Source organism: Drosophila tropicalis, unplaced genomic scaffold (genome assembly GCF_018151085.1).
Source record: "Drosophila tropicalis isolate 14030-0801.00 unplaced genomic scaffold, ASM1815108v1 contig_952, whole genome shotgun sequence".
NCBI classification, from domain to species: Eukaryota; Metazoa; Arthropoda; class Insecta; order Diptera; family Drosophilidae; genus Drosophila; species Drosophila tropicalis.
The window spans coordinates 419,283-436,697 of record NW_027173453.1 but is presented as its reverse complement, the minus strand read 5'-3'; the positions used below and the strand labels follow the sequence as shown (position 1 = coordinate 436,697).

The 17,415-nt window shown below is 40.4% G+C and overlaps 1 protein-coding gene across 1 annotated transcript; it reads right to left on the bottom strand.

The window, feature by feature from the left end:
• Positions 1-1,140: 1,140 nt before the first annotated feature.
• On the bottom strand, positions 1,141-15,155 carry LOC137586200 (probable basic-leucine zipper transcription factor N). The gene is given in 8 exon segments (XM_068302180.1): positions 1,141-2,027; positions 2,202-2,429; positions 3,390-3,480; positions 3,482-3,708; positions 3,761-4,634; positions 4,701-4,834; positions 4,901-5,278; positions 14,820-15,155. Coding segments are annotated over 7 exon segments (2,460 nt in total). The 5' UTR covers positions 5,246-5,278; positions 14,820-15,155; the 3' UTR covers positions 1,141-1,466.
• Between the last annotated feature and the right edge of the window lie 2,260 nt (positions 15,156-17,415).

Here is a 17,415-nt window from a genome sequence, read left to right as displayed (position 1 = left end):
TTTAAAGAATTCTTATAAATTCTCAAAAAGTTAGTTAATCTGTAATTCTGCCAATCTTTGACAAGAAATTTGTAAAATAGTTCTTTGACTTGTTAAAATTTCCAAAAAAGCTAAGCTGTATTTGGTCGCAATCGGATATTTAGAATATCCTTAAAATCCTCTAAAGCCAAATGTTATGCCCAAAACTAGTAGAGCCCTTTTCGAATAACCCAAAGGTCCTGAATCCGAATAAGAATTGTAGTTTATTAGTGAAAAATTTAGAAGGCTAGTTACTCTCACTTGTTACTAAAATAACACACTCAGATTGGTAAAACAGGTTTCTGGGTTTTTTAAATTCAAAAGCTTTTCGAATACACCTCGCATATTTGATATTTGAAATGTTAAGTACTCTCACAGGGCAAAGTTAAAGAAAATATCACTGCAAATAATATGGCTTATCGGTTCTAAAATGGGTATATTACTCAATTTTGATGTCTCAATTAGCCATTAATATATATTTGCTTAGATATAATATGTACCTACTAAAAAACAGATAATGAGTACGAGCAATGTATGTTTGTGTCCTGGTGTAGACATGACTGACCCTCTAGTTGATATAATTACTCAAATACTAACCACACCCACGTCCACTAGTACGCTCACCCACCGAGGCACCCGCCCGCCCATCCATTCATTCATTGAAAGTGATTTGTATAGATTTACGATTCTTGGCTAGGCGTTTGCGTCTAATTAAAACTGTCGCAAATTTGCTTAAAATTTATAGATTCTGTTTTTATAAAAAAAGATCAATCAATATCAATATAAGGCACACACACACACAGAGATACACGTGTGAGTGATATCTTTATGGTTGAAATGTAATTGGGATTTGCGGCCTGTCTAACTAATTGTGGGTAAAAGGCATAGACAAAGGCAAAAGCAAAAGGCATCGGAAATGGCAAAGGCAAAGGCAGCTGACGCAAGCGGCTAAATATTTTTCATTTATTTGGCCTTATCAGTTGATGATGTTAGCTGCCTTTTGTTTTCGCTTTTTTTGTATTTTCGTTTTTTTTGGTTTGTTTTTATTAGTGTGTTGCTCAGATATTTGCCATACAAGAACATAGATATAAGTAGATAGAAGTAGGTACATAGACAAGTATGTTGGCTCGTTTGTTTGTATATGTATTTGTATGTATATTTATGTAATAAAGTAATTTACAGTATACAATTATATAATATATATATTAAATAATAGCAACTAATGAATTAATAAATTTGCAGAAACAAAAAAAAAAAAACACAAAAAAAAGGGGAAAACAGAAACAAGTGGAGGAAGAGAGTGAAAATATGTATGTATGTGTGAATCTGCTGCTGCCCGCGTTTTGTACTAACTATCAGAAGTGGGAGGCATCGATCTGCACCACCTGATTCTGCTCCTGCAGCAGGTCCCCTCTTATTGCACAAGGATTTTATTTTTGATTCTTTTCTCAGTTGCCAAACTTGATGGATTTTTCTGTATGCGGTTGACGAGTGCTGCTAAAGCTGGCACTGCTACGATTCCCATTCTTTAATATGCCATTCGATGAGGCTGAGGCTGATGCTGAGGCAGATGGACTTGTGGGCGTGGTGGCATTTGAACTATTCCCATTGATGGAGTTCATTTTACGAAGAGTGTTGCGCTTGGCACGCTGATCTCCATATTCTCCAATGGTAACTGTGCCCAGTCGAAGGGTGCGACGTTGTTGCTGCTGCTGCTGATGTTGAGGCTGATTTGTGTTGCCACGCAGTTGCACGGCATCGTAGTCGGGCTGAGGCGTTGCTGGAGGTCGAAAACCACCAACATTTATGCTAGCACTACGCATGGGCGAGGATGGCTGTTTAATTTTTGTGGGCTGGCCACTTGTAGAAGTGTTGGAGGCGGCGGCGATGTTACCATTTAGTTTGAGTTGCAGCTGTTTCTGTTGCTGTTGCTGCTGCTGCGGCTGCTGCTGCTTTTGTGTAGGTAATTGCTTATATAATGACTGCTGGGGATTGGCAAATTGTGGCGGCTGCAAATAAATATACGAAAATAAATACTTTTAATAAATTGTGCATTCTTTTGGGGGGTGCGTGTGGGAGTTGGATGAGTGCTCCATCAAATTTATAGATTTTACATAGTTGTGTGGATTAATTTCCGATCCGTAAGCAATGTTGATTAGTTCATCCAATCATTGTTTGCTTACCGGTGGTGGTAGCTCTGGCGTTCCATTGATATTGCTTCCATTGATACCATTTCCAATTTCAATTGCATTTTTCTTGTTGCTGTTGTTGTTGTTGCTGTTGCCACCATTCATCAGCGATATGCGATTATTGTTGCCATTGTTATTGTTTGTGGTGCCATTGTTGGTGCTATTCCGATAGCAGGTATCATCAGGCATAATTGAGGTCCGCTTTAGTGTCTCCCCACGCTCCTATACAAGTGAAAGAGAGGGAGAGAGAGAGGGAGATTAGTATTCAATCATCGCTGTGAGAAGTGTCCTCGTCGATACCTCATATGTGGACATGGTCACCAATGGACGACCAATGGTAACTGGTCGCATGGTGGGCATATCATGTCCATTCTTGGTACGCAGCAAACTCATAACGTTTCCCCGTGAGTTCACACCCAAAATCAAATCAATCTGTTCAAAGGCAGGCTGCTAACAAGACTGGACGCCACTCAACACACTCTCGGTTTGTCGGTCGCACACAATTCGCCCGCTGCACAGTGATTAGATAAGGGCCATTGAGGAGTACGCGTCGTACTTGTATTCGCACTCGCCTCTATTTGCTTTACTTTTATTATTATATGAATTTCCCCCCGCTCCGGTTAATGCTATTGTTTTTTGTCAATTCTCTCCCCGCCTTCTATGTTCTGGACTAGAAATGTTAAAGTGGAGAGTGAATGAGTGAGTCATCGCATAAGATTGCCCAATAGCGAGACGGATATTTCCATCTGCTGGCTGGCTATCAGGGGATCTACGATTAGTTCTACTCTTTTGACTATACGATGCGATTCTCGGAAATTAGGGTTCAAGACAAAAAAAAAAACAAACACTAACAGATTAATTTCTTGCGAATTATACTAATAATAATTAATGGCTTATCTCGTGCAATTCTCTCTCAAGATAGGGACTGCAAAAGGCGCCGATATCGAATGGGTTTCCCTCTCTAATATGTGACCATAAGGCACTCTAGAGTTCGTTAAGTAACAACATCGACATCGACAACGACAACGACATCGACGGCAGCAACAACAAGTGTAGTCCACAACAACTCTCTTGACCTTTGCAAGTAGCCGTCGAGACGGACAAGTTGTTGTTGTTTGTGTTGTTGCTGCCGTTGCTGTTGAAGTGTTGCAACTTTAGATGCAACAATTGCTGGCTGCTCACCTTGTGCTCGCTCTCATGGAACCCGTTCCTGAACATACGCTGGTGTGCTCGCTTGAATTCATCCATCAGAGCGCTATGCTGATCCCCACCCCCCGCCTCCACCGCCACCGATTGGTCCATTGCTGATGCGTTCGCTGCCAGTGGAATTGTTGGTAGCGACGCCAGCAATTGTCGTTCTCTGCTTGGGCGACACTTGAGCAATACTAGCCGCGTTGCTGTTGCCATTGCTCCGGTGGTTACCATTGTGCGGTTGCGGTCTCTGCTGTTGCTGACGATCTTCATCTCGATTGCGCAGATGTTGTTGCTGATATTGTTGCTTCTGTAAGAGAGGCCAATTAGTAGTGTGTGCGTGTGTTCTTTTCTTTTCTTACCTCTTTGCGTTTCTTGAGCTCTTCGTTTATGGCACTAGAAAGGCTGCTGCTGCTTCCGACACCACCACCAGCACCACAACCACCATCAGCACCACCTCCCATTGAAGATGACTCGGCCTCGGTTTTATACATTGCTGGAGGTGGTGCTGGTGGAGGAGCCCCTAGCTTCTGCTGATGGCATTTCGTTGGGCCACCACTTCTTGACGATGGGGCCGATTGTTCGACTATTGAGTTCGCTTTGGAGCTGGCTATGTAGGTGTTGTTGATGGACGTTCCATTCTCCGACAATTTGATAATCGTCTTGTTCATTTGCTTGTGCACCTCAACGCCTTTGTTGTTGCTGTTGTTGTTGTTATTGGACGCCGCCCAGTGCCGAGAAGAGCCGGTGTGTGTGGGTTCCTCGTGCACGGCTGTTAGACGCTTCGACTTGGCATCCGCCCAGCATGGGCTCTGATCTCCTGTAACTGAGCTGGCCGAACTGTTGTAACCACTCGACTCGCCTGGAAATAGATCACAGCCAGCCGCTGTCCTTACAACCATATCCAACTTGCTGGAACTCTTCATTACGGCCACCGCCTCGCTAAAGAGCACATCGGAGAAATCTATGCTGTTCACGCTGAGGATCTGATCGCCTGGCCTGAGGCCAGCCTCTCGGGCCACACTTCGCTCTTTGGTGAACTGGACAAAGATGCCCGGCTTCCATTCGGGACCCTTGCAAATGCCCAGGCCAAGTTTTGTTCGCGGAGCCACATGGAGGACTACACTGATGTCTCGGCTCGCTGTGCGTCGTTCCGTTTTAAAGGAGCTTTCCGAGGGCGTTCCACTAACGCTGCCCAACTTGACCACGCTCCACGATAGCCGCTCCTCAGGTTGACTTTTGAAAAAATTAGGATTCGTATTCGTTGGAATGGAATTCAGGTGGGAATGGGGTTTTACTTACTCTTTGACTGGCAGCATTCCCACACCTCGCACTTTCAATGTGACGCGATCCTGACTGGCAACCAATTGAATAAACTCCTTATGGACGGCATCATCAAGTCGAAAGCCATTGATGCGCAGAATTTGATCGCCAATCTGGTAAAGGAAAGGAAAACCTTTTTAACTCCGTTTTTCCAGCACATAATGCACTTAGCCTCTTACCCTTAGACCTTTCAATTGAGCTTCGCCTCCATGCTCCACATGAGAGACAAAGAATCCAGTGCCGTGCTCTTTTCCGCCGCGTACAGCAAAGCCAAAGGTGGCATTATGCTCCGGGACCACCAGCAATCGCCGTTGATGCGGACGCACCAGGCGCAGCACCCGCAGACGAGAGCTGGCTGGAATGGCACACCAAGAGGAGGCCGCTGTTGTGGTCAGGGTCATTACATCGCTGGATGCCGAGCTTGTGCTCGAGCCCTGCATGCTGCTGCAGTCGGTCAAGTGCCCTGATGCCATTTGAGATGCGGATGCCGAAGTTGTTGCTGTCGTCATCATCATCATCATCATAATGAAGATGGCCAGGGAACAGTTCAGGCGAGACTGAAAAGAAGAAAATGATTCATAAGTGTCCACTTTCGAACTGTAGTCAGCCAAGGGGCGTGTCAGTCTGTGAAAGAATTCATGGAAGAAATCGAAATCGAAAACGAAAACAAAAACAAAAGCCCAACTTGAACTTGCAATTGAATTTTGAAATTGGGTCACACGCATTGCCTACCAGCAACAGTTGTTGCTATCGTCTTCGTTGTCGCTTTTTGCTGCTTTCACGCACCACTGCCAGCCATCAGCCAACAACAACCAACAACAAAAACAACAGCAGCAGCAATCAGCGATCAACTGGCAACCTGCAACATCAAATTGTTACTCTTGATGCCGCATAATTTCACTTTTTCACGTAATTCTACGCTTCACTTGCACCAGCAGCAACAACACTAACAGTAACAACAACAACAACAACAACAAAACAGCAAAAGAAGTTAATTATAGAAATTTATTATTGAAATTATGTTTTTTTTCTTCGTTTTGCTTTTCAAAGCCCAACATCTATCTGCATGCTCATTATGCACTTTGATTCAACTAGCTGAGCCAACATCAATTTATTATTAACTGTTCATGTTGCCGCATAAATCATTTATTGTATTTGAATTGGCCCCAAAAGCGGGGCCAATTGACAGCGGCAATAGCAAAAAAATAAAAAAAGATTAAAACGAAAATATTTCATAATTTGTTTTTGTTTTTCTTTGCGTTCGCGAAGAGTGAGAGAGAGAGAGAGAGAGGAAGGGCAGAAGAGAAAAGTTCAACATGACTTTTGGGTCACAAAATGGAAAGATATAAGCGAACATGGGGCATTCATGTAATTTGTGTCTGCCCCAAAACAAAAAGGTAGCAATTACCTTTTTTTGTGTTGGAGTTCAGATTGCAAAAGATTGACTAACCGACTAACTGATTGAGCGAATGATGGCGAAAGAATTGGAAATGATTTATCCATTTGATTAATCCATAATCAAAAGCATCATTTATAATCAAACGATGCGGAATATGACAAACAAAAAAATGACATGAGCTTCGGTCGGTGAGGAAGGGAGGTGCACAAGAGAACCTCACTGAAGCTCGTTTTAGAGTTTCGGGGTACATTCGAAAAGTCCAAAAATATAAATTCTATAATAAATATTATTACAGTGCGCATGAATTTAGTAAAAATCTGCTTACCTAGTTCAATAATGTCTTCTCATCATATTTATAACATATCAAGCAATTCAAACATTGAACCAATTCCGACTAAATATTAAATGTTTTTAAAGATAAATATACTCAAAATAAGGTACTACATAGTTAACGAAAACATCAAATAGATTTTTGTGTTTTAGACTTGTTCTCGTTTCCGATTTCAAATTTTCGTTTTCGGATTTGACACCATTTCTCTATTTGCCTTTGATTTTGTGTAATCAAATGTAATTTCCAATTTGCGGCTGTTTAATATTTTTGTATTAATCTGTAATGTGTTACGAAGAATTCCATTTATTAGTGGATAATATCAGTCCAAACATCAACTTATAAGAATTATTTTGCAATCGAAATGGAATTGGAATGAAATCACTTGGAATACCCTAAACATGCATTAGATTCAAATTTATATTCTGAATATTCAAAAATATAATCAATTCAATGCGTTAAGTTTGAACATATGAGAACTCAAATAAAACTTGTTTTGTCCTTCAAAAAGGGATTTGTTTTGGTTACACTCAGATGGAATGTCTTAGTCAATACGGAAAGGTCGCAGCGCAGCATATATCCGTCAGCCTTACGCTTCTCCTGATTGTGGATAAGGTAAAGTATATACCTAGGCCTTACCCTTGACAGGCGCCTAACTTGGAAAGCTCACATCAAGGTCAAGAGAAGTCAGCTAAACTTAAAAGTCCACAAAATGCAGTGGTTACTCTGCAGGAGATCTAAGCTCAGCACGTGGAACAAATTTCTGCTCTACAAGTCCATTCTGTATGGACTTATGGCATACAACTCAGTTATCCACAGAGACCTTAACATCCCGGCAATTAAGTGCGAGATCCGGAGATGTTCCGACTGGTACCTCTCCAGGCTAGAAACGGACGTCTGAAAAGAAGTCACCCACTTGACCTGTCATTTAGACCAGAGTCTTCTTTGCTTATAGTCCTTTTAGGATGGATCGCAAAAAAAAAAGCAAATATTTTCTGTCTATCATACCACGATCATATATACTAAGTCAGTCTTTATTGTAAAATCTGTCAGAGTGCACTGTCAGCAACAGTTTTACACTTTCTGTAGAGCTTTCGCCCAATATGTATGCGTCTTTTTGTTGGTAATGATTGCTGGCGAGTCCTTGAGGTCCTTACCCATCACAGCATCCATTCAAAGAGCTTAGCATTTGAGAGGGGAAACTTGGGAGGTGATTTCGTTACGAGCCAAATGAATAGACAAGACGATATGCAAGCTCTAGACAGTATCCTCAATGCCAAAACAAAACACACTTTTAAATTAATTTCCTAAGATGTCTTTAGAATGAGATTTCTTGGAGCAGATGTCTTTAATTAGATTAGGAAGTTTCTTGAAATTCGTTTCGTTAATGTGTACTTTCGCCGCGATGTTGATCTAATTTCTACCTACCCACATGCATATAGACAGACATGACCAGTTCAATGTAAGTGAAACTTCTTGGCCCAACCCAGAAATACAAAATGCTGCGTGCTTATCAATTTAAAGCTTAAGAAACAGCAACAGAATCGGTGTTAATATGTATACACTTAATGCTCATGTCACGCACATGAAGTAGTAGTGAAACAACAGACAGAAAAGAAACAAAAAAATATATATATACATCTACATGTATGTATAAAAAAGCTACGTGATCTTGTTGATTGATGCTTGTAAACATAATCTCGCTGCATACGAAAAAAAGTGGTGGTAGTGGGAGGTGTGAGGAGGGGGGATTGAACTGGATGTCTGATGATGCTGGACAAGATTCAAACAGACAAATAAAAATTATCATACGCAGCAACAGTCAGAGAAAGTCTAAGATGACCAACACTTGCAGTAAGAAGATAGTAGTTAAAATTGTTGAAACCGACTAAGCTGATACTCTATAGACAATCTGTGCTTTAGGTTGAGAATTATTGTGGAGACTTCCTCTAGTCATACTCGAGAGTTCCATCTTTAAGATACTCTTCTTGAACAACATTTTTCCACTGTGTTTTTTTCTTGTTGGTTTTCTTCTTGCAATTTCTTTCTGTTGTGTGTGTGTGTTTTTTTTTGCCAAATTGTTTTTAACGACTTCTATGGAAATTTCGTTGCTGTTGTTGTTGTTTTGGTTTGTTTGTTGTAGATGTAAATTAAAATCATCAGCCATGGCTAGGCCAAGGCAAATCCAAGTCCAGCGGCAGCAGCAATTGTTGTTACCCCTTGGACGAACATGGTTTTGAAGTTGGGCATATATGTACCCATGATTTGGTCGAAAGCGAGAAACAAGTTGGCCATGCAGTTAAGCCAATTCACTGGGTATGCTCCAAGTCTATTCTTCCCACTGTGTGTGTGTGCTTTTTTCAATTAAAAGAGTGCGCAAGCAGCTTTTGAGTCGAGTCCAAACGGAAACCGACCAACCGAAGTGTCAACAGCAAGAAGAGTGATTTGTAAACGGGGGGAGGCGGGAGGAGGAGGAAACTGGGCGTGACAGGAAGTAACTCTGCCACAGTCAACTCATTAGAACTAATTGCCGGGTCAGGCCGCAATGGAGAGCAGTTGTGGCTGTTGCAGGTGAAAGGCCGTCAAAGATTTTGGCTTTCGTTTTGCGGGTATCTTTTATTTTTGTGTTTTCGAAACTTAATTGTAACTGCCAAAGTATAAAAGAAAAACCCGAATTATCATGATTATTGTTATTGTTATTATTAACTGGTCTAAGAAGAAAGTAGTCACACACACACACACACACATGGCGAGTGAAATACACTCACTCATACAGATAGATCAGACATCATCTATCATTTGATTTTGTAATTGCTTTCTGTGTCCTTCATCGTGATACAGCTAATGCCCATGATGGATGATGAAGGAGTTTGTCGCTGTTGGACATGGACGTAGTGAGGCATAAATATTTATTGGAGGGGCTGCATCAAAGTGCAGTCGACTCTCTGTTTAAATTTTGAAGACGAACCAAATCGATGAGGACAATTCGCAAATAATTTTGGTTGATGAAGAACCATTAATGTTGCTAGTAATCGACATTAGCTGTGTTAGCTTTTCTGACCATATTCAAGTATTCAGGATCAGATACGAATGGAAAGAGCAACGATAAAGATTACGATATGTCAGGACATTTAAGGTAACAAAAACCTAACTTACCAAGTCTTTGGCTACAAAATGAAACTAATGAAACACAATTTCAGGCACTTTAGCCTAAAAGTTACTGAAAACAAGCCCGTATAAATGAATTCCTTTCAAAGATTCATTAATTCAAATTATGAAAACACTCGATAATTTTCTTGAATTTCGAATTAACGAGTGTCGACTGTATAACTTTGCTGTCAATCAGAGATTGGATCTATCAAATTTCGAAGACTTTCTAAATAGAGCTAAAAAGTCGGACTCCCCCAAGGAATCCTTTCAGGCTCTTATCTAACAATAAGTACTCATAATTGAATTTATATCCACATTGCATTGAATTTATTACGAATCTCTTTATTTATGGTTCTTTTTAATTAAGTGCCAATATGTGTAACTTTTATGCAATCGATCAATGATTAATTATTGATAATTATCAATTATAATTAATGCAATTTGAATTGTCCTCACTCTTTGTTGTCGCTTGAGAAATAACTATTCAGCATATATGTCTTAAAAGAAGGACCCGGACAAAATTGCCATCAAACGTTGGGGGATAACCATTCTGCAATATTTGAGTAAATTTACACAATTTGTCATATTTCAAAATGCTAAAAAAGCTTTGAAAAATATACATTCTGGGTGTAAAAATTCTCAGGCATGAAATCAAGATTTCTCGCTTTGAAATCGCACAGAAATGAATCAAGTTGAAGTCTTGTAAAGTCCGTTTAATAAGTCCGTTTTCCTTTTATTTAAAGAATTGTACTTGGTAACTGCATTCGAAACTGAAAAGCTTATATCGGAATCTTTACCTTCTCAGCCGGATCTAATAATAGAAATAAGAACTAAGGAAAAATATTAAAAATCTAAATTATTTGCCGTGGTATTATTTTTAATTCTTTTTCGCAGTTTAGATTTGTATGTTTATATACGTTGTATATATACCATCTATCCAAGCTGCAGAGTCAGTTTGCCAGTTCGTTGCCTAAGTCTTTTGTTTTTCATTTGCTGATCCTCCTGCCTCAGTCCCTTGCCTTCGCCTCTTAGCCCAGTTTTAATGCGATTTCTTGTTTTAATTATGAGTAACAAAAAAACAACAGACGACAAAGAAGAAGCGAAACAAGCAGCTCACGTGTAAAGACATTAAATACAAACATCAGCAGCAGCAGCAACAACAACAACAAGCACAACTGAACATGAAATATTTGCACGTATTGTTGGTTAATTTAAATATTTGAATTTCATCTGTGCATGTAAAGGAAATTACAATAAATAAGTGAATGAGAAAAGAGAAAATTTGCCAAATGCAATGAAATGGGATGGAGTGGATTGTAGTGGAGTGGGTATAAGTCGGAGATTGGCGTGGGGGTGGCGGGTGGTGGCGTTGCTGAAGGAGACACGTGGCCACGAGGATCCGCACCTGCAAACTGAAAATGATGCGCTTACTTCCGTTGAATGGCCTGGCAAACGGCAAACGGTAAGCAATGGCAACCAGCGAAACGATCCAGTCGAACCGATCCAACTGGCAGGCAGACAGGCAAACTAACGTGACAAATTGTCGATAATCTTTGCCGGCAAAAAGCATTTTTCTGGTGAAATTTCTACTGTCTGCTGTCTGTATTTGTTTTTTTTTTTTTCCTTGCATTCAATGTCAACGTGGGTTATGCCACCACCAGCAGCACCACTACTAGACAGCAGCCCAGACAGAGGCATCGGCATCGGTAACGGCATTGGCAACATTGTACAGATAGATAGAGGAGGATGCGCGCTCACAGCAAAGCACATCACGATTATGTGCAGGCAAACTCCATAAAATACCAAATGCCAATGAGCCAAAGCGCCCAACGATGTTGGCTGTCGCCTGTCGCAAGGAAGAGAGAAGATGCGGCTGCAGCTGGCTGCTCCTTTCCTTGTCTGTCTGGAGAAAGCTGATGCTGCGGTGGCGGTGGCATCGTCTGCACTTTTACTTCTGCCTCATTTTAATTGCAGAACATTAACAATGTTTGGTCAAAGGATGAGCCTGCGACTGCAATTGAGAAGCCTGGGGATGTGAATGTTGGTTGGTTGGATGGATAACGTCGCTTTCACCTTCCCATCCAATTAGAGTTGCTGACTTATGCAATCAAATGAGATGAAATGGGGAAGATGCTCCTCTGAGCACACATGATGACGGCTGATGGTTGCCCGCAGATTGCGTAAGTTATCCAAATTGACAGCAACAAAGACATAAACACAGTCACTGCCGCCCACTCTCAGTGCTCCAGCAAGTAATAATAACAATATGTGTTCAAGAAGATACGTTAGAAGTCTTTGTCGTATAATTTATAGTAATATGAATTCGTTTCTTTCTAGTATTTTCTCAATACTTTAGATACTTGCCACACTACTGTGTGGCTGCTATTGAACTTTTGCTATTTGCAAAAGATTCCCACACACCTGCTGAAGCAGCTGCTGCTGCTGCTGATGATGATGATGCTGCTGCTGCTTCCACCCGCCAACAAAGCACTGCGGCATGCCGCATAGTTTGCCGCAGTGCCGTGTGAAACGCTCAACGATTTTTATTGTGGTTGCTGTTGCTGGATTCGAGGCGTGACACAAAACAATTTTTTTTGTTTCTGTCTGTTGTTGTTGCTGTTGGTTTTGGCCCAGCAAGGTAAATGACCGAATTGAATTGTTTTGCATAAATTGATGTTTGCTGTTAGTTTTTTAATTGAAGTGCCCTGCACTCCCATAACCGAAAACCAAACCAACCTGAAAAAACCCTTCAATTCCCCATTATATGCGGCAATGGCCAAGTGTAAGTTTCTTGCTTAAGTCTTTTGCCTTGTCCCCAAGCTCCAGCAGCAACAACAACATTAGCATTAGCAGCTGGCACAGCTGGCGGCGCAGCTGCCATACCGCAGGCAACCAACTGGCAACTTGCAACTTGCAACTTGTGGCAAAGCGGAGAGTTGGTGGCACGCGGTCTGGGGCGCACAATGGCTGCGCATGACCAAACTGGATTGCCGTTGCCGTTGCTGTTGCTGCTTGGGCGCGGTCGGTGACCAGCTGCAACATGAGAAATCTTCTTTTATTCGTTCGCTTCTTATACAGCGAAAGTTATACACATCCTTCTCATCTGCAACTATCCTCCTGACTCTTCCATCCCCCTCCGACACGGAAAAGAAAAAGAAGAGACAGTCTGCAAGTTTGAATCACTCGAATCCTACGAAATGCGATTTCTTAATTCTAGATCAAAAAACTAAAAATCAAAAGTAAACAAAGCACTAATCAAAAAACAACGAATCGAGTGTATACCCTGTACAATTTTTACACAGATTGATTGAGCTCACATTTCTAAATACATAATTTACTTATCTGCCTTGATGCGTTCTGCATTCGATGAGATTTCATTCATGCCGTGTCTCCACACATCTTGAATGGATCAAAGGATTGGATGGCTGATGCTACCCAAATTGATATCCTATATTTTAATTTGCCTAGTCGTTTGGCGGCAAATATCGTTTGTTGTTGTTGCATGAAAACTAGCTCGCTGGTTGGTTGTTTGGTCGGTCGATCGGTTCGGTTCGTTTATTCCCTACAAATGCCAACCAGTCTCCGTCTGATGAGTGGAAGAGAGATGCAAATAAAAATGCCATCTGAGGTGGCGAAGTAACTCGACTTTAGCTTCGACCGTTTTGAATTACAGCAAGTAAAAAAAAAAAAAAAAAAAAAAAAAAAGAACAACAACAACAACAACAATAAAAAGGAACCAGTGCCCGTGTCTGTGACTGTGCCGGAGCCTATGCCTATGAGCCTCAGGGGGCAGTCTTATAAATTCAATTTTTGTGTATCTACGAGATACGCGCTAGGTGAATTGGCATTTTGCATTTTGCAATTCGCCAATCGTAATTTGCAATTTGCATGTGCATTTGTTGTTGTTGTTACTGTCCAAAGGTAATTAAAACACAATTAACGCCAAAAAGATGCTGGCAATGATGATGATGATGACGATAATACTGATGATTATAATGACAATGACGAGGCTGGATTGGCTGGCTTGGCTTGGCCTGGTCTTTTGGCCAGGAAATGCAATTAACCGATTGGCCCACAAGCCTACCCAAGCCAAGCAGCCGTATTCGAAAGTCTCCGTTTGCTGCTGTTGCTGCAGCCGCTGGCCAGGTGTGTGAGTATCTCGAATGTCCAAATTGCTTGTGGGGAATGTTGGCATAGCTGGGATTGCATAAGCCTTCTCTTCACTTCTCTTTCCCCTTTCTCATCTATGAGATGTCCCGTTCCCGTTTTGTTCGCTGATCAATCAGTCAATCAATCAGTTGATCAGTCAGTTGTGGGGAAAGTATGCAAGCGACTCTCATCTGGCGGCTGCTGCTGTCTGACAGAACTTTCTTCTGGGTGGGTGATTGAGACTGAGATACTTTCCAATAATCGTTCTCCAAGTGATTTCAGATTTGATAAATTCCTTTTGCTGAACTTATTAACCCACAGCTAAACAGAACCCCCTCTCTCGCTCTCCTCTGACATGATGACAACCCATTTAATTTTTTTCTTTACGTGAAGGCCGCAATTAACGGCGTTATTTTGAAAATATCGATTCAATTTCGAATTTTCAAATTTGTGTCGCCCGTTAAGCGGCTTAGTTTTTATACCATACACCCATAGGGTAAAATGGTATATTAAAGTCGCTAAAATGTATGTAACAAGCAGAAGGAAGCTTTTCCGACCCTATAAAGTATATCTATTCTTGATCAGGATCAACAGCCGAGTCGATCTAGCCATGTCCGTCTGTCCGTCCGTCCGTCTGTATGAACACGCAGATCTCGGAGGCTATAAGAGCTAGAGCCACCAAATTTGGTATGTATACTCCTGTATTATGTAAATACATATATAGAGTTAATTGGAATTTTACATAAAGCTGTTTTTCTTAAAAAGTATAACAGGTAAAGACATCAAATTTGGTTTATATACTTGTTTACATTTAATTTTCGAAATTTGAAATATTTGTTTCACCTGGTGGTATGGTATACCCAAGTCGGCAAGTCGACTTACTTACTTCATTTTTTGTTTGGGGGGCTGTCAGGGGCAACTTCTGGTTACAAATAACTAAACAAAAGCATCGAATTACATTCTCGACTTTTTTTGTAATAATGCACAAACATATATGTATATGTACATACACACATACATACATACGTAGGTATGTATTTTTGTGTTTTCCTTCTTTTATTGTTTTCTTTACCTCATTTGTGGTGTGGAGGCGGTCTTAGCGGGCGATGTTCGTCGGATTGTTAGTCCAAAATGAAGAAGTTTTACAAATTTTGCAATTGGAGCGCGGCAGTCAAATAAAAAAGAAAAACATAAACAAAAAACGAGAAAAAAAAAAAAAATCGCGAAATTCTTGCCGTTGGCTCTGCTGTCGCTTGCACTTTACACTTTTCTGGCTTGGCTTTTTTAGCTTCAGGCCTCACTGCACATCGCAACAAGAAACAAAACAAAAAAAAGTTACCGAAATACCGCAACACAGGTGCAATTTGCAATTAAAACATTTTCAGCACTTTCCTTGCACACAAACACACACAAGAGAGAAAAAAAATTGAAGCAAGAATTTAACTAGTATTAGCCGGCTAAGCGTTTTTTTGCTTGCTTTTTATTCTTTTTTAGTTTGTTATTCTTGATGTTTTTTTTTTTTTTTGCTATGCAGCAGTAGCGAAGCGTAGCAACCGACCGCAAGTTTTGAACTCCAACAACGAATTAAAAACAAGCCGTTAGCAGTGCTGCCAATTTAGCTAGTTGCAACAAGGAAATGCGGGATAAATTGTGAAATAGCGGCTAGCGGGAATTATAGCTATTTTTCAAGAAAAACTAGCTTTACTTTATATTTTTGAAACATCTGGTAACTTGGTGTATTTTTATTCTATGATGCCACATTTTCATAGGAATAGTATTTTTTCATTTGAATGGCAAAAAACATCGATAAGCCAAACGAGCATTCAAACTTATCGATGTGTGTGAAGTTTACCGAATCGTGTTTTATGCCATCACTAAGAGGGTATTTTACATGTTTTAAAGCGCGAGCGGAAGTTAATAATGCCAAAAATTTATAAGCAAAAACCGCGTGTTGTATGGCTGCAAGATCCTGCTATTCAAGATTGGTTGACTTTAGATGCAGCTGATGAGTGCAAATGTTATTGCAAATACTGCAAATCCAGCATTAATGCCAAGCTTTCAGACTTTCAGACGCACATGCCAAGACTGCTAAACACAAGTCAACTTCAGCGGCTTTTGCACAGCCTAACAAACTACCATTTGTTTCTTCAATCTCATTGAAAACTTGCGATCAAGAAGCAGGACTGTGTTTGTATATTGCAACACATTGTTCGATCAAACCTGTGGACCATTTAGGATTGCTGTGCAAAGAGAAGATTCAGGATGCCAATCTTTTAAAGCTCCATAGGACAAAGTGCACGAGCATAATCAAACACGTTTTACCTCCCCACTTCATAGAGCTACTGAGCGAAGACATCGGCAGCGTCATGGTTTCCACATTTTTATCCTTAGTCCCGCTCGAGGCAGGCGACTCAAAAACGATCGTGAAAAGCCTCTGCGATGAACTTAACAACTTTAAATTAAATCTTGCGAATTTTATCGGAATCGGCACGGACAACGCAAGTGTTATGGTTGGTTCCAATCAAAGTGTTTACACGGAGAAATAAACAAAAAAAAATGTTACGAAGAAACATTTCTAGCTATTTCTAGCTTTTTTCAAAGGCTGATTTAGGGTGCGAGTAATAGTCCTAAGGGTGCGAGTAATAGTCCTAAGGGTGCGAGTAATAGTCCTAAGGGTGCGAGTAATAGTCCTAAGGGTGCGAGTAATAGTCCTAAGGGAAGAGTAAGATTAGCCCAGTATTTCTCACCCCCTATTTCTGAAGTGCGGCTTACCCAGAGAGCGCCAATTTTAAAACTTACGTTTTTTTTTTTTTTTTTTCTCAAAAATAAAAATTATTGCTGACTCAATTTGAATTATTAATATTTTTTTTTTTGCAAAAATACACATCCAATCTGAAAAAAAATTTTAAAATTTCCAATTCCAAATGTTTTCCGTTTTTAGCTTGAGAACAAACCAATATATTTGAGTAAACATGTTACAGTTGTGTTTCAATTAATGCAGCAAACAACTTCGGCCTGGGCTTACTTCGGCCGTGCCGAAGTTTGTATACCCTTATAATCTTACCTTACAAACAGGCGTCAAAACGAAAAAAAAATTTAACTAAAAAGTCGAGTTACCATTAAAAAAACGTCCTTTAAATTTAAGCTACAACAGTGCGGGACATTTAGCATGCTATTTTTCCAGTTTTTTAACAGAATTGTCAGAATTTTAGATTATTATGAGCGTAAGTTGGTTTATGATCGCTTTTGATATAGTAATCCAATTTTGATCAAATCTATTGGAGTTATGTTTTTTTTTTCAGCTTTGTTAAGCTTATTATCTATGATAATAGCTAAGTTTTTGGGAATATAGAAGTTCACATACAAAATTTCAGCTCTGTAGCTCTTGCGGTCTAAAGGGAGTTTGCGATGATTCAGACGAAAGGACGGACGGACATGGCTATATGAACTCGTCTCGTCGTGCTGATCAAGCGTTGCACACTTCTGACCAAAATTAATATACCCTTTTTGCAAGGGTATAAAAATATCGACAGACTAACACATCGATTAATAATTTACTTAGCTTCGCCTTTGTTTACATTAACCCTTAGAAGTGAGCATCTTTCGAGTCATCTCGGAGTAAATCAAACTCCTTACGATCGTAGACACACTCCTCTCTCCTTCCGACC